This window comes from Rhinatrema bivittatum, unplaced genomic scaffold (genome assembly GCF_901001135.1).
Source record: "Rhinatrema bivittatum unplaced genomic scaffold, aRhiBiv1.1, whole genome shotgun sequence".
Lineage (NCBI taxonomy): Eukaryota > Metazoa > Chordata > Amphibia > Gymnophiona > Rhinatrematidae > Rhinatrema > Rhinatrema bivittatum.
The window spans coordinates 415,804-437,372 of record NW_021820554.1 but is presented as its reverse complement, the minus strand read 5'-3'; the positions used below and the strand labels follow the sequence as shown (position 1 = coordinate 437,372).

Sequence of the window (21,569 nt, the reverse complement as noted above, 5' to 3'; positions counted from 1 at the left end):
CCTCCACCATCTTTAACTTTACATCCTTCTGCTCTGTCACCTTCTATCCAATCTGAATCTTCCTCACTATATTTATGCAGACATACAGATTCTTATACCAATTTCTGACACCCTACCCAAAGCCATGAAAATCTGGGAATCCACATTACTTGCAATCAACAAGCTCTTATTTAACATTCACCTTGCCCTTAATACGGCAAAAACTGAAATTATGCTTATCTCTCCACAAAACCACCCTAATACACTTCCTCTGCCACACACCCTATCTCCACCTATAGCACACCCTATCTCTACCTATAGCATTCTAGGTGTCACTCTAGACAACCAATTCAACCTCAAAAAATTCATTAACTCTACATTGAAAGAGTGTTTCTTCAAAATTCACACTCTAAAGAAATTAAAACCACTGCTCCAACTATCTGACTTTCGCACAGTTCTACAAGCTACAATATCTTCCAAAATTGATTACTGTAACTCTCTCCTCCTAGGCTTACCCAAAAATGCCATACACCCCCTCCAAATTCTTCAAAACACAACTGCCCGGATTCTCACTAACACACGCAGAAATGAACACATCTCTCCCATACTAAAGGAACTACACTGTCTCCCTATTGCATACCGAATCCCATATAAGACCCTCTCCATCATACATAAAGCTGTTCACAATCCTGAAATGAAATGGTTTAACGATTCTTTATCTTTACATGACTCATCCAAACCTACTAGAAACCAATACCTTGCCACTATATGTACGCCATCCCCCAAACCCAACAACTTGGCATCCACAAGAGCACATGCGCTTTCCACAGCCGGCCCAGCTCTATGGAACACAATGCCAGATGACCTACGCCAGGAGGACTGTCAAAAAACGTTCAAACAAAATCTAAAAACGTGGTTGTTCACTCAAGCTTACTCCTAATCCTACCCTTCCCTATCACACAATCACTCATGTACTGCCTCTATCCCCTTAATATATATATACTTGAGTCAATTATCAACATTGTTTATGAAAATTTGTAATGATTTAATGATGTGTAAATAACCCGTGTATATAATTACTTGCCTCTATTTACCCTCATATGTACCCATATACTCATATATACATATACATATCTTCATACTTTTGTTTACTATTTTGTTATGAATACGTTCTCTTGTTACATGTCAAGCACGCTATAAGCGTAGTTATTGTTCTCTGGAAACCGATGTGATATCTCTATTGAATGTCAGTATATTAAATAAATAAATAAATAAATAAATAAATATAACTAGTACATCGGAGTGGGCCAATCTGGCCAGCCACCAGAAAAGGAAATGGATGAGCTAGGCCCATCGTTTGGCCTTACTGGTGATCCACTGAATCTGAATGTTCCTGGCTACCTTACCCAAATAAGCACTGAACTTGCAGGATTAGGCAAATAATTGGCCTGCGTGCCATAGTGTATTTTTGTTGGTCCTGATCTAGAAGATTGAAAGAAAAAGGAGGGGAGGGGGTGGGATGTAGGCAGACACACTGCTGGGGGATGCCAACATCCTGCTCATCATAAGATGCGTAGACTGCCAAGTATCAGTTACCAATAAAATACAGGCATGGGCCAGCATACCAGAGGAGTTTATGCTTAAGGACACTCCAATTCTGAACAATTTTATTCCACACAATACACTTTAGAACCCAACTGCTTCCAAGGACTGTTTAAAATGTGTTCTTTAGCCTGCGACGGTCGCCCGTATGACATAGTGAGGGCAAAGGTAGCGCCGGTGCCATTTTGAAGATTGGCAATACGGCCCGCGTGCAGGAGGTTGCTCCCGGACCCCCGCTGGCCTTTTGGCAAGTCTTGTGGGGGTCAGGAGGCCCCCCCAAGCTGGCCAAAAGTCCCTGGGGGTCCAGCGGGGGTCCGGGGGCGATCTCCTGCACGCGTGACGTCGGGAACCAGGAACCAAAATGGCGCCGGCGCTACCTTTGCCCTGTCACATGATAAGGGCAAAGGGCCACTGGCGCCATTTCTCTCAACGCAGTCGTGACCAGAGAGAGGGAGATCGCATCGGGCCCCCCCCCCCAGTGGACCCCAGGTAATTTAAAACATTTTGGGGGGGTTCGGGAATGTGGGGGATTTGTTTTAAAGGTTCGGGGTGGGTTTTAGGGTTTTTTTGGTGTGCCAGTTTTCCGGCGCCCTATTTAACGATACAATACAAATGCCCCTGACGATAAATCGGGGGCATTTGTATTGTATCGTGCACTAACGATTTTGGACGATTTTAATTTAATCATTCAAAAACGATTCACATCCCTACTACTCCATACTAATGAGGGCATTTCTCACATGGTCATATCCCAGATGTAAACTCTCCAAGTGTAGGGGTGACAGATCTTCATGGTATGTCCTATGCTGCTGGGCTTCAAACACCATGGGTGTATTAGATCTAAGGACTCTACTGTATCCATTCCTTGCACCAGCTTCCTGAATACACACAGACCCCCCTCTTTAGTTTCTTTTGTCTTCAGGTGCTTAGAAAGATCAGTAAGAATTAATTATGCTAAAAGTTGCTCAAGGAAAATAAATGCATATGCAAATATATTATTTTCTAAAATGTATTGCTTTCATAAATTTATGTTAATTTGAAATTTAATTTAAAAAGTTATGCAAACTTTTTTCATTTTTTATATTGTGCTTAAAATAGACATTTTAAACAAATTTCACATAAAATCTAAATTCTATTATGATGATTATTGAACCAATAATGTGCTGGATGAGACTGCTGAGGCTTTCAGACGCTTTTGGTTACACAGAGAGAAAGAGAGATCTTTATCCAGCATAATTAGCTGGCTATACTTATCTGGCTAACTTTAGCTGAAATACTCAGTGATGCGGGAGTGCTGCTGAACAAACCCAATTATGTAAAAGTTAGTTGTGGTATGACAATCCTAGAATTGGCCAGCTACATTGCTAATTAGCACTGAAAATCTGTGTTATCTGGTTAACTTAGACAGATAAGGAAGCTCCGCATCAGAACACCTCCAGACGTCCTCAGACTTATCCAGATGGCCTTTCAGTTGGATAGAAAGATAGCTCGATTGGTAAATGGCTCACTGTCTGGGATGTTCGATTGGGTCAGGGCACAAGATAGGGTTGCCCCTTACCTCCACTATTATTCATCTTATATTTAGAGCCATTGACAATTATTCTGTGACAGCTGGAAATTTTTAAAGGTCTCTTTATATGCTGCCCTTTCTGGGAAATCGCAAAGCCTGACTCTGTCATGGGAGTAATTATATGTTTGGAGCTTTCTCTGGCTTAAAAGTTAATTACAGAAAATCTCAGATATTCCTATTGAACATCTCATTGAAGGAAGGATGGGGAGCACCCTTACTATTCTCTTGGGTAGATGCAGCTTTAAAGTATCTTGGCATTCAGTCGACATGCTCCGTGACTACTTTATGCAAACTAAAGTTTGGAAAAGGGCTAAAGCAGAGCTTCCCAAACCTGTCCTGGAGACCCCACAGCCAGTCGGGTTTTTGGGATATCCACAATGAATATGCATGAGTTAAACTTGCAAATACTAAGGGTCTGATTTTAAAAAGCATTTACATGCGTAAATCTAGGTTTTACGCATGTAAATGCACTTTACTCGAGTAAGTGGGCTTTTGAAAATTGCTACAATATATGCCATTGAATCGTCCATAGGATTTATTCGCATAAGTGCATTTTACGTGAGTAAATGGCTTTTGAAAATTGCTACAATAGTAGTTACATTTATGCGCGTAACTCCTTTGAAAATTACCCCCTTTGTCTTCATGATATGCAAATTTATCTCATGCATATTCATTGTGGAAATCCTGAAAACCCGACTGGCTGTGGGGTCCCCAGTACATGTTTGAGAAGCCCCAGGCTAGAGAATGTAGAAAATCTGTTGAGATGGCAGAACCTCCCCTTATCGCTGATGGGCTGATATGCTCTAGGTAGTACTGCCTAAACTATTATATCCTATTCATATCTTACCAACCTGGATCAAACAGATGTTCTTAAATTTCAATCCTTGATCTTTTCTTTTGTGTGGAATGGCAAACGAGCAAGAATTAGCTTTAAAACACTGAGAATGGAAAAAGCGAAGGCAGCTTAGCATTACCAGAATTAAGAATATACGTTTCTTCACTCCTCCACTTTACCCAAGAATGGGTTTCTCTTGGCAATAAATATGATCCGGAAGACTTAATGAAAGCTATTTTTTTCCAATACAATCCCATTAATTTCTTAAATATGCCTAAAGGAATTGCAAGTAGACTGCAATATAACACTTTTTGGCATCTGGCCTTGAAAAGAGCTTGGCAGTGGAGGTGAAAGATATTGGGTAAAGATCCACCTATGTCCCCACTTTCCAGTGGATCTTAGCTCTTCCATTGTTTCAGATCAGAGCAGTTGGGGACTAAATATCAAATGATAATTATTTGAGTCCAATAGTAAAATCATATTATCATTCCAAATTCTTCCGGAAGAATGGTCCTGCTTCAATAATTATTGTTTGCCAATCTGCAGGCAAGTCATTATTGTCTGAGCCAGGGCAGAAACCAGATAGAACACCTTGCATTTTCAGAGAGGAGAAGAAACACTTTTCAACACTATTCCAAATTTAACAGGGTTGCTATTTGGGTGATGACTTTAAAACTAGGTTGAAAATGCCTCATTTGAATTTCCCAGCTAGAACAACATGCAATGATTTGGGTATACTGATGGAAGAAATGGATATTTCCCAAGCCTTTGTGCAAGTTTATAAACACGTTAGTGGCTAATATGTGAGAAATTCAATTTAAAATCATTCATTGGAATTATGTGACTAGAGAGGCTGCGCTCAAAATGAAGGTTTGGGATAATAATGTATGTCTGAAGTGTAAAGTGCATAGTGGCACTTTCTGTCACAAATTACAATTCTCTTGGAGACAAGTGCGTATTTTTCTAGAAAGAGTGTTGGATTGTGCAATTGACTGGTCGGGCAAACGTCTCTAAATATACATCTGTATGACAAGACTATGACATTGCAGCATGTAGGGCAAAGTTTCTAGCAGCTGAAAAGACTATTCTTAGGTCCTGGAAGCGGGTGCATGTACCTGTATTTAACACACGGACTGGGTCAATGCAGTTTGAACTTCAAAGGAAAAAAGACATTTCTAATCCATGTCATAAGGGAAAATTAAAAGGTTCTTTCCAATTGTGGTTTAAGGTAAAACATTGCAAAAAGAACATTTGCTAAGTTGTGGAGGCTAATAAGTTTGCTATTGTACTTCTACTGGGTACTGGTGAAAAAACTATGAGATAAACTATGCAGGTGAGAGTAGTGAATGTGAATGTTTGGGAACAAATGACTGTATAGCTGGGGTGATATGTTTTGAAAACTTATGTTTGAGAATATACAATCTGACTTCTCTTTGTCTTGTATCTACCTGATTTAGTTATGTGTTTTTCCATTAAAAATGTTTTGTATATGACTCAAATAAACAAATAATAATAATAATAATAATAATAATAAAGCACCAAAAGTCCAGGGTGGTCAGATCAGTATATTTTTAAATCCATGGTTTGTCTGGCTAACTCCAGAGCTAAGCTGAAGAAATAGCTTTCAATATTGTTCCCATAAAGATTCTTGATGACAAATTAGTTGCACATCACTGGTCAACACCCTAATGATTTTATTTTGTTTATGTGTAGATTACTGATCCTAACAACAAAAGATTTGAAGTTCCACATGAGACTATAAAGCCTTTCAATGGGCCAGCAGCTACCAATACAAACTACAAATATGAACTTAATGAAAATCCATTTGGCATCAAAGTGATCAGAAAGTCAAATTCTAAAGTTCTGTAAGTAATTTTGTTAAGTAATTTTGCAAAGAGAAGCAATAAGAGAAAAATGGTCAATGTAGACCATCTGGTCAAGGATGTTTTTGCATGAAACTTGATGAATGTATCTACTCGACTATTTTCATCCTTCCTCATCTTCTAGATCAATACAACAGCATTGCTACTTTGGAACATTCAAGGAAATGGGATGCTTAATGAACATTATCAACATTGTACTCACTGAGCCAGAGTATCAGTCCAGGAGAGGTCAGCCAAAGCAGGGTTCAATACCAGAATCAGTCCGGGCGTAGTCGAGGAAAGCAAGGGTCGGTTCCAGGTGGCAGGCAAGAGAATGGTCAGACAGGCAGTGGTTAGTTTCAGGCAGCAGGCAAGAGAATGGTCAGGCAGGCAGTGGTCAGTTCCAGGCAGCAGGCAAGAGAATGGTCAGGCAGGCAAAGGTCAGTACCAAAGGTCGGTCCAGAGAGGTACTACCTGAGAAGGATACAGGAACAAATGGCGACACTGGGAATGGAAGACATAGGAACACGGAGACACTAGAACAGGAGACACTGGAAGAGGAGAACACTTGGAACACAAAGGCAAACTAGCACACCAACGGTGTTGACCCAGTTGCCAAGGCGAGGTCCTGGGGAAAGAGCCTCACCTTAAATAGTACTTCTATGTGACATCATCGGGAGGCGCCCCTGCAGGTTTTCCCGCCTTGTGCCCTTTAAAGGGCCGCATGTCGGCCGCACGCACGCCTAGGGGTGTGGCCGAGGACACCGACGACACGGAGCCCCGACGGGAGCTCCACCGTGAGGCCTGCGAGGAGGATGGTGAGCGGAGAGCCTGAGGACTCCGTGAACTGACTGCTGCAGGAAGGGAGGGGTGCCCAGAGCTGGTCGGAGGAAGCGCGAGGTGAGCAGGCCCGGCCACGGTGCCAACATGGCCGGGATGTGCAACATCAAGCAGTGCTACTTGAGCTAATATTTGCAACAATAAATATACTTTTAAGGGCACAGAAGTCAATGAATTAGAGATGTGAAAATTTTTACATGAAAAGTGAAATATATGAAAAGTAGAGTTTTGTTTTTATGAATAATTTGCAAAACACCATTTTCACTTATGTTTCACCCCAGTCTCTTAGAACTATAGTATAAATGGCCTATTGGTTTTGCATTATTTTTCAAAAACATTCATGATTATCAATTTTGTAATCTTTTGTGAGAATTAATCTCTTTCTGCAAGATTTTGATAACCATGTTAATGGTTTGGCATTAATACTTATATCTAGGGGAAAGTCTTTGATAAAAATTCAAACACAATGGATTATAATTAAAGAGCTGTATCACATTTATTTATTTAGTTAGACATTTTATAAACCGTTGTTCAATATAATGATCACAACGGTTTACAAATGCATGCAAAAGAGATCATGGCCAAGCCACTGAATATCTCCAGCTCATCCTAAAGTTAGCCAGACATGATTAACCTGCTAAGGGACAACTAGACTTGGCTGGATAACTTGTCCAGCCTACTCTGAATATCAGTTAACTTGTTTGGCTAATTCAGCTCTCCCCAATTATGCTCCCGGAATGCCCTTGATTTATCCGGCCAAATTTTAGCTGGATGAAAAGTTATCCAGCTAGAATTTAGTCAGATAAGTGCCCAAATATTCACATAGCCAAATAACTTCAGAGTTGTCTAGCTAAATGCTTCTGAATATGGACTTCTATATATTATATATTTGTAAAATTATTTGTATAAATAGCAATGACTCTTAGGATGTCACTTTGCATATAATTATATATATATATATATATTTATGTAAAAATGTACATCATACAACATTATGGACTTTTTGAGGTACTCTTGAGAACTTTATATCCCACCTAGTATATTTGTTTCGCAATAGGAGTGATATAAATAGTATTAAATAAATAAATAATACAATGAGTTCTGACTTCTTTTTTTTCTGTTTAATCAGGTTTGACACTACTATTGGGCCACTTCAATATGCTGATCAGTATTTGCAACTCTCAATTAAACTACCCAGTGCCAATATCTATGGCTTGGGGGAGCATGTCCACAGGCAGTTCAAACATGATGTGAACTGGAAAACATGGCCCATTTTTACAAGGGATTGGTTTCCCAATGGTGTAAGTATTATTTCATGCAAGCTTCCTTCCAAATGATGAAAATCAAATTAGATGAAATATCTGTTAGTCTTGAAATCAAATGTGTCAATTAGGGATTGATTTATTAAGTAACTTGATTTGATTTTAATTTACATTGTATATTTCAGGCACTTTAAAGCAGGTTACATTCAGGTACTGTAGATATGTCTCTGTCCCCAGAGGGCTCATAATCTAAGAGGGTCATTTTATCAAAACACGTTAGGGCCCTAACTCCCATGATAACTACCGCATCACAAATTCCATATGCAAATTTTTTATTTGTGTTCAAGTGGGAGGGGTTTGGGCAGAGTAAATGGAAATGAGGGTCAGTTAGCATGGTGTGCGATAAAGTAACGCAGATAATAACTACACCATTTTCTTGTGTGATGTGCCTGCGTTAGCATGTGAAAACATTGTTATCATGAATTGCGGTTCGGAAGGGGGGAGAGAGAGAGACAGAGAGAGAAAGACTTTGTGGAGGCTTATCTATATCCGAACTTTTTATACCACTGTAATAGGGGGCATTATGAACTCAGGGTGAGGTTCAGGGGGTTAAGTTGAGTTTGGGGGCAGTTTTACATGCACAGTCATATGAACGAACAGCACAGTTACCATCAGTAAAGATTTAATGTGATTTGGAGTGATGAAAGGTGAAAGAAGAGTAGATTTGTGCTATGTTCTCTCTACTTTGCTTGATGCACTCTCTACCTAGCTGCAATCATGCTAGGTAGAGAGTGCAGCTAAAATTTGGCCGGAGAACTCAGGGCTTTCCCAGGGCGTAACTAGGAGGAGCTGAATTTGCCGGGTAAGTTATATTCAGAGTTAGCCTGGTAACTTATTGGGCTAACTCTGGTCAGCCTGTACACCTGCCCTAAAGTGAGCTGGATAGACTTACCCTGCTATGCATGCTGCTAAGTTTATGGGCTAAGATAGCTAGATAAATTTATCCACAATGTCACAAGTCACGGACTCAAACCAAGGACTTCAAAATATTCAGCCATTAATCATGCCATCTATACATAGCATTTAATTTATTTATATACCGTTTAATCGTTTATTCTTTCCTATCTCTTCCTTCTTATCTAAGTTCTGCTACCCTTGTTATTTGTAACTGCTCCTTCGATCACCACAGTTCTAGTTGATGTATTTAATGCACTCCCGTTTCATGTAAACCAGCAAGATATGTGCTCATGATTGCCGGTATATAAAAACCTTAAATAAATAAAATAAATTAATAAATCCAGCTAAACTAGCTGAGCCACACAGTGGCTGAATATGAACCTCACAATATTCAAAATGCATATTATTAATTGCAAAGTCAGTTGCCTTATTGCCACAGTTATAATGTAAATACATAATAGGAGAAAAAAAACACTCTTTGGCAAATAGTGCTACATACTTGCTAGAATATAATATAGAAGAAAAGACAGCCTTCTAATGTTTCCCAGGAGTCTAATACAAAATGATTGTTTTCTTGTTTGAAACATTCCCATACATATTTCTGAGCATAAAATGTTACACTGAATAACCTTTATATTCATGCCTAAAATCCATGTGCATAATAGCATCCTCTGAATATGTTCTTTTGACTTCACTTGTCTATGTTAATACACTACTTTCTGTCACTGACAAGAAATGTTAGAATATATAATGTACAGTACAATGCTGTGTCTTTCAGAGTTGGGTGCAGAGTTCCCTGTGATTGCATTGCAACTTCTCTAACTGATTTTGGCTGTCACTCGGTTTTTCACTCTCCCTAATTTGGGCAAAAAGTGCCTAAACAAGATCTACCATCTGTTTCTAGATATCCATTAAGAACCAAACACAAATAAAATACACTCCATTTTTCTAACTATAATGAGCAAGATGTTCTATGAATTGCCCCTTTGTCCATGCTTCTGTGATCAAATCTTCAAAACCTCTCTCTTTTTTAAAACTGTTCCAGTGACTCAGGGATAAGTGCGCAAAGAGTTTTAACCATTTAACATTGATAGGAGAATAAGTCGGCCCATTTGGAAATGGAGCTGGGCTGAGTGCCTAAATGTAGGGGTATAGCTTCATGAGGTGTTTAAATTTAGGTAGCAAAAAGTGAGTGAGCCTGGGGGAGGAGGGAGGGGGGGGTTAGTTAGCTTAAAGCAAGTTAGGCATTTAAGAGATCAACATGCACAGGGTTTCTTTCTCTGAATTTGGGACTTAGCAAACAAACACGGAGGTTTAAAATTCCCACTCCTCACAACAGATACATTTTAATCTGGGTAAGTGATTACCTGACTAAAACATATCTTTAGAAGAAGTAGTTTTCTGGGAACAGAGCTTCATTTTAATTAGGCAGTGTTCATATTACTTAGCCAGATAAGTCTGCTTAGACTGGAAAGGAGCCCTAACGTTATCTAGGTAAACTTGTTAATTTTAGCCACATATACTCAGTGGGAAACTTACCTGCTGAATATCCCAGCTACAGCATAAGAACATAAGAAATGCTATACTGGGTCAGACCACAGGTCCATCAAGCTTAGCATCCTCTCTCTGACAGTGGCCAATCTAGGTCACAAGTCCTCAGTAGGATCCCAAAGAATAGGTCCAGTATTTATTTTCTACATTTACTTGGCTAATAGGGATTTACTTACTTTTCCTCCAGAAACATGTCTAAATCCTTTCTAAACTCAGTTATGCTGTTTTCACCACGTCCTCTGGAACCAAATTCCATACTTTAATTGTGTGCTGAGTGAAAAAAAAATACTTTCTTTGATTTGTTTTAAATATGTAACCTTTTAGCTTCTGGGAGTGTTTCCTAGTTCTAATTCTATTAGAAGGAGTAAATAACTGTTCCAGTCAATGATTTTATAGACCAACTTATCATATCTCCTCTCAGTCATCTCTTCTCCAGGACAAACATACCTAACCTGCGTAACCTTTTCTCATAGGGGAACCATACCATCCCCTTTATCATTTTCATCACCCATCTCCAACTTTTTTCTAGTTCTTCTATATCTTTTTTGAGATGGGGTGACTAAAAATACACACAATACTCAAGGTATGGTCACACATGGAACAATAGAGAGGCATTATATTTTCTGTTTTATTTTCCATTCACTCCTTTCCTATAACTGACATTCATTTGCTTTTTGACCTCTGTTGCACACTGGCTTAAGGATATCAAACTATTGACCACAAGGTTACTAAGATCCTTTCTCTGGTTGATGCCAACTAATCCTGTTACGCCCGTCGGTCGCAGATGTCTGCGACCACTTCTGCTCACCTCTTTCTTCACTTCCCTGACTCTATGGGGTAGATTGCCAGCCTCCGCTAGCTACCTCTGACCTGCCTACTGCTTCCAGGCCTCCTGGGTTGGCACAGACACCGCCGACCGCCATCTTGCCATCAGGTCCCTCTAGGCGCGCATGCACACAGGCCGGTCTTATCCACGTCATGGTGGGAAACTCGGGGGCATCCCCTCCAGATGATGTCAGGATCTTTGGATATTTAAACCTGCTGACCCTCTCCGAAGATGCTTTGGCAAAGAGTCTCATCCTTGCTATTTCCACCTTGCTTCCTGAGGACCTGCGTTCCAGATTCCAGTTCCGACATGGACGTCTCAGGTACCCGCTCCTCAGGGGCCTCTCTCTCGTCCTGGCTATCCACTCCTCGGAGGGCCTGATGCCTGGAACTCCATCTGCTCCGTTCCCCAGGGCTTCCTGGAACCAACTTGCTCCTTGTGAGTACTCTGCCCTGCGAATCACTTCCTACCTACCAAGTGCCTATCAGGTGTACCCCATGCTGCGGGCCATTACCATCGCTCAGAGAGCTCTGTCAGAGGTAACTGCTCTACTACGCTATTGAGGACCTCACAGGCACTTCCCACCTTTTGGACCGCTACGAGACCGACCGAGGACGCTCATCGGTGTTAGAGATGTGCTTCGTTTTTTTCTACCGGGTCGTTTTTTGACTCGGATACTTCGTGGTAAAATTCGGGTTTTCTCGTTTAGTTTTTTTGAAAAACGAAATGAGGAAACCCGAAACCGGGCCAAAAAACGAAGCGGGAAACAAAGCTTAAAAAAACCCACCCCAAGCATTTAAAAGCATTTTCGTACATACATACAACCCCCCCCCCCCCCCATCCCGATCCCTCCCCAAGACTTACAAACATCCCTGGTGGTCCAGCGGGGTCCCGGGTGCCATTTGTTCCTCTGTGCACATGTGCGCCATTGTCAGCCTTGCTCCTCAAAATGGTGCCGAACAGCCTCTGAACTACTATGTCACAGGGGCTACCGGCGCCATTGGTCAGCCCTGTCACATGGTAGGAGAATCGACCAATGGTGCCGAAAGCCCCTGTGACATTGTATTGGCAAAGGCTATCGGCACCATTTTGATTTCTGGCAGCTGACAACGAAATCGCTCCCGGACCCCCGCTGGACCCCCAGGAATTATTGGCAAGCCTTGGGGGGGTCAGGGGCCCCCTCCTGACCCCCCCCCCAAGGCTTGCCAATAATCCCTGGGGGTCCAGCGGGGACCCGGGAATTATTTCGTTGTCGGCTGCCAGAAATCAAATGGCGCCGATAGCCTTTGCCAATACAATGTCACAGGGGCTTTCGGCACCATTGGTCGGTTCTCCTACCATGTGACAGGGGCTGACCAATGGCGCCGGTAGCCCCTGTGACATAGTAGTTCAGAGGCTGTTCGGCACCATTTTGAGGAGCAAGGCTGACAATGGCGCACATGTGCACGGAAGAGCAAATGGCACCCGGGACCCCGCTGGACCACCAGGGATGTTCGTAAGTCATAGGGAAGGATCGGGATGGGGGGGGGGGGGGGGTTGTGTTATAGGTAATCTTAATGTTTGGGGTGGTTTTTAAATTGAAAAAAAAAAAATTTGCCTCTCTCCCCATGCAAACCCAAAAAACGGATTTTCCCCGAAGTTTGGTGAAAATCCTTTTCGGGTTTCAGGGCCCCCGAAACACAACGAACTAGGCAATTTCGTTGTAATTGCCTAGTTCGTGATAAACGATTGCACATCTCTAATCGGTGTACCCTACACTGTGGGTCATTACCACTTCCACCTTGGGTCTCAATTGTGCTCCTTACTCTGCGGGCTGCTGTCGCCTCTTCTGAAGACTTCATCTACATATTCTACTCTGCGGGCTTTTACCATCACTACCAAGGACATCATTGGTGTACCACGCTCTGCGGGCCACTACCATCTTTATCAAGGACTCTTCAGTGTACCCCGCGTTGCGGGCCACTACCATCGCTACAAGAGACTAGGGATGTGCAGAGGGACGCCATACATTGCATTCGGGATTCGGATTCGTCGGGGAGCAGATACGTTGCATTCGGCCGTATGGCACCCCGATGCGTTAATAGGGTGGTTTCTATTCGTGTCCCAGCTAAAATTAAAATTAACTACAACCCCCCACCCTCCTGACCCCCCCAAGACTTACCAAAACTCCCTGGTGGTCCAGCAGGGGGTCCGGGAGCCATCCACTGCACTCTCACACCCTCGGTGCCAGTTTCATCATGGCGCCGACAGCCTTTGATCTACTATGTCACAGGGGCTACCGGTGCCATTGGTCAGCCCCTGTCACATGGCCATCGGCGCCATCTTGTGCTCCTACCATGTGACGTACCATGTGACATAGTATGGGCAAATGCTATCGGCGCCATTTTGATTACTGGCAGCCGATGGCCTGAGGGCAGGAGATCGCTCCGGGACCCCCGTTTGACCCCCAGGGACTTTTGGCCAGCTTCGGGGGGCCACCTGACCCCCACAAGACTTGCCAAAAGTCCAGTGGGGCTCCGGGAGCGACCTCCTGCACTCCGGCCGTCGGATGCCAGTACTCAAAATGGCACCAATCGCCTTTGCCCTCACTATGTCACAGGGACCGATGGTTGGATACGAACAGCACAGTACACATTTATTTTATTTATTTATTTAGAACCTTTTATATACCGGTATTAGTGGGGACATCATACCGGTTTACATTTGAACAGAAAGGATTGAAATTACATGATAACAGGGAGAGTGAACTGGGAAGGGGATAACAAGGAGCAGCGTGGAAGGAAACATTAACGTAACAATAACAAGCATAAGTTAACAGTATAATTAATTATATTCCTTAAATCCTTAATTAATTAATTAAATTGTATTAATTGATTAATTAATTAAATTCCTTAAATCTGAGATATGAACAGCACAGTACACATCAGTGAAGATTTGATTTGATTTGGAGTGAGGAAAGATACACAAAGATGAGATTTGTACATGGTACTCTCGCCCTAGCTTGATAGCAGATAGCTAGAGAGTGCATCAAACTTGAATTACTAGCTCACCCTACTACAGTGGTATAATCAGTTGACTAATATGTGTGCCACCCCAGAGGTACTCTGTCTGGTGTTAAACCATGCATTACAATATCACATGTAATATTTAAACACCCCTCATTTTCATAAACTCCTCCCTTTTGATTAAAATTTAAAACTTAGCATAAATATCTCACGATGCATATTTTATTGCGGGTGTTATGGCGTTATCGTGGGCGTTAGGGCCCTATGCCCACAATAATGCCCTAATGCAATTTGATGAATGATCCTCCACGTTAGGACATTGAATCCTATCCCATGACATTTTAATTTCTTGAAGAGCCTCGCATGAAGCCTTTTACAAATGCCTTTTGAAACTCTAGATACACTATATCAACCAACTCACCCTTCAAAAATATCTAACAGATTTGTAAGATAAGATTTCCCTATGCTAAATCTATGTTGGTTCTTCCACATTAATCTATATCTATCCAGAGACTGCATTGTACAAATCATCTCCTCTTGTTGGTACTTTTCATTGATTCAAATGATATAAATTCATCAGTCATTTCAAGTTTGCAGTTAATTCCTCTGATTGTGTATGTATACCCCCCCGAACCCACCCATTGAAAGTGTCCCCTTTTACAGTGGTGTGTGTGTAGATATATATATATATATATCAGGTCATATTGCAGCTATACAGAGTAATTTGTGAATGCTAATGGACAGATAACTTAACCCCAACCATCTTTCAGGTCCCTAAATTTCAGTGACTTGATCTTTTGACTATCAGCCTTGTAGTGCTGATAGAAGGCCCCTAAATTGAGCACCCAAATTTAGCGTAAAGAATAGCCACCTAAATTTAGGGAATTTTGAACCAAATCTTTGGTACTGAGGTTTAGTTGAAATTTGTTCTAAATATAGGAGGGTTAAAATTTGGCCACCAAAGTGAAGTACTGAGAGGTCAATATTCAAAATCATTGTCTAGGTATCTTTTTTAGTTATCAGATAAAAAATGAGATTTGAAAATGACCCCCCCCCCCTCTTTTCAGCTAAATTTTGTCTGAGTAACAATACTTGCACAATAATTGCTCAAATAAAGAGAGGAAGTGATGGAGGGCAACTGTTACATTTTAGCTGGTGAATTCAGATATTCAGTGCTGCATGTCTAATTCAAGTAAGGTAAATATGGTCAGAAAAATACTTGTCCTAATGTAACCCAGATAACTATCTGGATAATTTTATCTGGCTATATTCAGTGGCAGACTTATTCAGATAAGTGCAGATGAAAATGCAAGTAAAGTTACAAAGGTAACTTTCCTGCTTACTGACCAACTGAATATTTCTCTGAGGTTTTATTTATTTATTTTTAACTTTGAGCCCTCACTGAATATTATGTAATAAAAGTGCCTTATATGCTACATTGTTGCAGAATTGCATCTATGAAGTTAGATAAGAACTCCCATAGGTTCAAATGACCTTATGCAGTATCTCAGCCAAATCATGAAAAAAAAGCACTTACAAATCATAAATTAAGAAACTGATATACTAAATCACAGTAAAGCTGGAAGGTTTCAAAGGATGGCTTAAAACATTTACCACACTGTTATGCCCATCGGTCTCAGATGGCTGCGACCTCTCATGCTCACCTCTTTCTTTACTGTACCATCGATTCTAGGAAGAATGGAGGCCTCCACCAGCCAACACCGATCTACCTGGCGTTCCCAGGACAGGGTGGGCGATGCTGACCACCATCTTGTATTAGGAATCACCTAAGCCGCATGCACGCGCAAGGGCCACCTTTGTACACATCATGGCGGGAACCTCTGGGGCTTCCCCTCCAGATGACATCACTAGGGATGTGCATTCATTGTGAATGAATGTGCAATCCGCAATGTATAGGTTCCTATTCGTTGCATTTGTGGGTTCGTGAAACGTATGGCTAACCCCCACGAATGCAACGGATCCTGAACGAATAAACCCCCCACCCTCCTGACCCCCCCCCAAGACTAGCCTAAAGTCCCTGGTGGTCCAGTGGGGGTCCTGGATTGATCTCCTGCACTCGCACCGTTGGCTGCTGGTATTCAAAATGGCGCCGATAGCCTTTGACCTTACTATGTCACAGGGGCTACCGGTGCCATTGGTCGGCCCCTGTCACATGGTAGGAGCAATGGACGGCCGGTGCCATCTTGTGCTCCTACCATGTAACAGGGGCCGAGACACCTCTCACCTCGGCCCAGGGTTCACACTCTTACAAAACATAACACACACAAGGTAAATTAGTCATTTTTGCCCTGTGTACTAAACTAATAGCCGCAATAAATTTTCCACTGTAACATTTTTCACAGTGTTATCACTCATGTTATGACCCTATACCCACAGTAAGTAAACTGAATAGATAGTGGCTACAGAACTTTTCAACAACAGTCCCTCTGGACTACTGTATGTCTGATAGAGATGTTCTTCGGGTAAACATTTTGTGTCAGGTTTTGTTTTGGGCCCCCCCGTGGGAATTTCATTTTTCCCGAGGTTCGGGTTTTTTTTTTCGGGGGCCCAGATTTTCGGGTTAGTGCGCACTATCGCGAGTTAGCACACACTAAATCAAAAATGAATTTTTTTCTGAAATTTCGGAAAAAAATTCAATTATTTTTCAGTTCTCCCGAACCATTCCGAGTTAGGCCTTATCATTGACATTGCCTAATTCAGGAAAACAATTGCATCTTCCTAATGTCTGAACATCAAAGCTACTTGAATACAGTGATGATGGAAAATTGGAGAGAGCTATTGGTGGCTGAAGGAGAAAGAGGAGGAAGCAGAGAAGACTATGCAGGCAAGAGTGAAGATGAGGGAAAGGAGAGACTACAAATGATCTAAGGGAAGGAAGCTTTCTCCTCATCCCGAACTGTTGAATGTGGAAGTCACATTACAGGCATCATGTAGACAAGGGACATCACTACCCAGAGCAAGCATCCACAACATCTCTTTCAGTGTAGAGGAGAATCCTCTTCCTTTTGACTTTGTTATGGAACGATAAACTTCATTCTTAAGGGAAGAGTTCAATAACAACTCCATGCTCACAAAGAACAAGCTGAAGAAGCAGGTAGTCATCACTGATGGGTAGGTCCACTTAACATGGATGTGTGGGTGCATCTAATAATGGGGCACCTCATGCACCTGGCTGGGAAGTCTTCCAGACTCTCTGCCTCTGGATGGTCTAGTTCTGTGTGTGTGTGTGTGTGTGTTTGTGTGTGTGTGTGTGTAGGGGGGAAGGGGGGAAAGGGGTTGCTAAAGGCTGTAGTTTCCACCCTCTTTTCTGTTATCACTTCTTTGAAGAGAGGCAGCATCCTCCCTTCTCCAGTCACATAGGATCATTCCTGTTCCCAAACATCTACTGAACAGATCATCCAACAAACCCACCAGAAGTTCTCTGAGCTCCTTTAATATCCTTGTTTGTATCCCATCCAACCCCATGGATTTAACCACCATCAGGTTTGCTAATTCCACCCAAACACTCTTCTCTTTAAATGGTATGGTACCTACCCCACTTCCATATGTTCATTTGATATTCAACAATGATCCTTTTCCACTCCCTTCTTCACTAAATGAAATCACATTTTCCTCATCTTCCTGTACATATTTTTCCTTGTCTGCTCTCAATATTTGATCTTCCTCCTTTCACTGTTATATTTGAAAAAGTCATATTACCTTACTTTATTTCATCAGCTGTTTTTTTTTCCATATGAGCTTTTGCTATCCTGACTTCTTTCAGCTCTTTTAGCCTCTTACATAAAGAACATAAAATATGCCATATTGGGTCAAAGGGTCCATCAAGCCCAGTATCCTGTTTCCAACAGTGGCCAATCCAAGTCACAAGTACCTGGCAAGTATCCAAACAGTAGATAGATCACAAGCTAGTATTGCTTATTAATTACTGTAATTGCAGTTTATGGATTTAACCTCTAGGAACTCATCCAGACCTTTTTTAAACTCAGTTACACTAACTGCTGTAACCACATCCTCTGGCAATGAATTCCAGAGCTTAACTATGCACTGAGTGAAAAAGAATTTTATTTGATTTGTTTTAAATGTGCTACTTGCCAACTTCATGGAGTGCCCCCTGGTCCTTCTATTATCTGAAAGAGTAAATAACCAATTATATTAACTTGTTCAAGTCCTTTTCTTTCTCCTTTACCAGATATTCTTCCTTCTATTCTTGTTTTTGAGGTACTTAGTACTTTTAGAATGCTAATCTTTTTGCCCTTACATTTTTCACCCACCTCCTTGGCAAACCATGATGGTTTCCTTATTGTTTTATTTATTAGCTTTCCTGACAAAGATCTGTTCTTACTACTATAGTTAAATTTAGCCAACTGCTCTTCCACCTCAATTACCTCCTCCCGCTCTGCCAGAGTCTCCTTAATGTTCTTATCCATTTTCACAAAATCAATATTTTTGAAATTCAGGACTTGGTGCTTTGTGTGGTTTCTTTCCAACTTGACCAGCATATCAAACCACTCCATTTGTTGATCACTGGCACTTAGGTGGACACCTACCCAAATATTAGACATGCTTCTTCCATTTGTAAGTATAAGGTCTGGTGCTCTTTCTCTCATAAGTTCTTTCTCTCATAAGTTCCATTACTACTTGAAATGAATCCGATAACTCTCTACTTCTCCCAATGAGATACTCCAGTCTGTATCTGATAGGTTAAAATCTTCCACAACACCTCTCCCTTCATTGCCATCTTTTTTATGTCTTCAGTTCTCTCTCCAGTTCTTCTGCCTGAGTGGGAGGTCTGTAGACCATATCCTTGTAGATGGAAGTGACATCTCTCCTTTCCAAGATGGTCCTCATGCTCCTATCAACTTCTGGTGCACAGTCAAGAGGTCATATGCCCCTGATTCACCATCCACACACTGACACTAAGTCAAAGGTCTACATGTCTGGATCCCCCCCCCCTCCCCATCTCAGAGAAGAGGCCACTTGCCCCTGTCTACCTCCATTCCTTGGCTCAGAGTCAAGGAGTTGAATGCCTCAATCTGCATCTCAACCATCAGCAAGGAATCAAAGGGTCTCATGTTTCAATCCATTACGTCTATCACACAGATTTATTAAGCTTTATTCCTAGAGAAACAGAATGGTAAAACAGCCTTAGTAAATCACAGCCTATAATTGATTTTGTTACAACAAAAAATAAAATAAGGTTCAGAACATTCCATACTAATCAGATTCCTCTTCAAGTCACAATCCATGGTACTCACTCTAGGAGCACAAAAATTGAAATGTGTCACTGATCACTAATTGAAAGTATGATAATGGCCCTTGGATCACACATTTCAGTTTGCAGTTTCTCGATGGTGAAAAGTATCCCTCAGAGAGCTTGAAAAAGAATCATTTTGGATCTTCCTTCACTTGCATTTTGCACCTGTAACTCTGGTGACCATGTTTTTATCAGATAGCTGCTGGTATAACCCTTTCCTTACTCTTGGCCATGTGTTTTGCGGGGAGGTAATCAAGCTTCAAATCCCTACATCTATGGATTTCTCGTGACCCTCTTCTAATTCCCAGCACACTAGTCAGCAAGCACAGCCACTCCTCACATTAGCAAATGTCCAGACCAGGTTGTGGCTGTACCAGCAAAAGTAAATTTACTGAAAAGTTATGCTCGATAAGTCCATAGAAAATAAGATACAAAAAAATAGTAGCAGGTTACAATTCACATCAAATGAGAACACACAGAATGCTTTTTGAAAGATCATCCAGATCTTCTGGAAACTCACAGAATTTCATTCATCATGGGATAGAGGCATTTTGGAAGACCACGAGCAGCCAATCTCCCTCATTTCCTCAGAGGGGTTTCCTGCTCTTCTGATCAAGTGCCAGCTCCTTAACCAGCTTCTTCTGACACATCTCTTTTACTTCACTGTTCACTGAACTGATCACTGAATGTGTAGTGAAGTCATACTCAATAGCACAAAACCTCTCTAGGCCTGCTTGGCACTGGAGATCTATCACCCTCCAGCCCTAGCACTTGCAGATGCTCGTGGCAGGAAAAGGACTCATCCCTCTCAATACACAGGGTTTTATACTCTGAGCATAAAGGCACCTCCCACTATTGTGGTCATTATGCTTCAGCAATATTATATTCCTCCACTTCAGAGACCATTAGATATCTGCAACCTCTCTAGTAAGCATGGAAGCTTTGTGACTACTTACTTAATTTAAATAAATCCAAAAGGTCTGCTCTTAATAAGTAATTGGAATTTTATTATGCTGTATACCTTTTATCTGTTCCTTATGAAATAATGTTATAATGCATGGGCTATCAAGGGAACTTAAGGTCCTTTCTTTAATTCTTCTCCAGGACCTACACCTGTACTAGAACTCTGAATTTATTAATACAAAAACTCCCAAAATGATATACGAACTATGAATAATCCACAATTCAGGACTCACAGGCTGGGATTGAAAAACTCCTAAGCTTGTGCTTTGTAATCATTCATGCAGTTTGAGTGGTCTCAAAACTACAAAAAATGTCCTGTCAAGACAAATATTGATAATAATAATCCCTTAACTCAGGGATGGCGAACTCCAGCCCTCGAGGGCGCAAACAGGCCAGGTTTTCAGGACATCCACAATGAGCACGCATGAGAAAGATTTGCATCCAGAGGAGGCAGTGCATTCGGATCTTTCTCATGCATGTTCATTGTGGATGTCCTGAAAACCTGGCCTCGAGGGCTGGAGTTCGCCATCCCTGCCTTAACCGATTTACTTTTCCTAATTTTTATTTTCCGTTTTGTCTTGGGTATGCGCGGATGCGTTTCATTTTTCTGTTTTAATCTTGTTGATTTTAATGTGCGTCTTCTTGTCTTTTGTAGGACATGCATAACCTGTATGGAGCCCATACCTTTTTCTTGTGCCTAGAAGATACATCCGGTTCAGCATTTGGTGTTTTCTTATTGAACAGCAACGCAATGGGTAAAAAGGACTTGTGTCTGTCCGTCTGTGAATATTGGTGTGGTATTGAAATTATCATGTGCATTTCTACCAAATGCCATGGGTGTACTGAGGATAAAATTAGAAATATTTTACTAATGTTATATGTCTTCTTTTTGGCACAACAGATAGAATTAGTTGGGTTATTGAAACTTCCCAGCCTCTGTTACCCTCCATCTGTACCTATCTTCCACAAATGGCTTGTACTGACAAATCTAGTAACCACTGCCATCTCATGCATTGGAGAGGGGGGAAATTGCCTTTTCTAA

General features: G+C 41.5%; 1 protein-coding gene across 1 annotated transcript in view; it reads left to right on the top strand.

The window, feature by feature from the left end:
* LOC115081713 (maltase-glucoamylase, intestinal-like) overlaps positions 1-21,569 on the top strand; it is a gene marked incomplete at its 5' end in the record, with an annotated part of 276,490 nt that overhangs the window by 8,936 nt on the left and 245,985 nt on the right. The window contains 3 exon segments of the mRNA XM_029586132.1: positions 5,700-5,851; positions 7,818-7,989; positions 21,183-21,282. Coding sequence (XP_029441992.1) covers positions 5,700-5,851; positions 7,818-7,989; positions 21,183-21,282 — 424 coding nt within the window.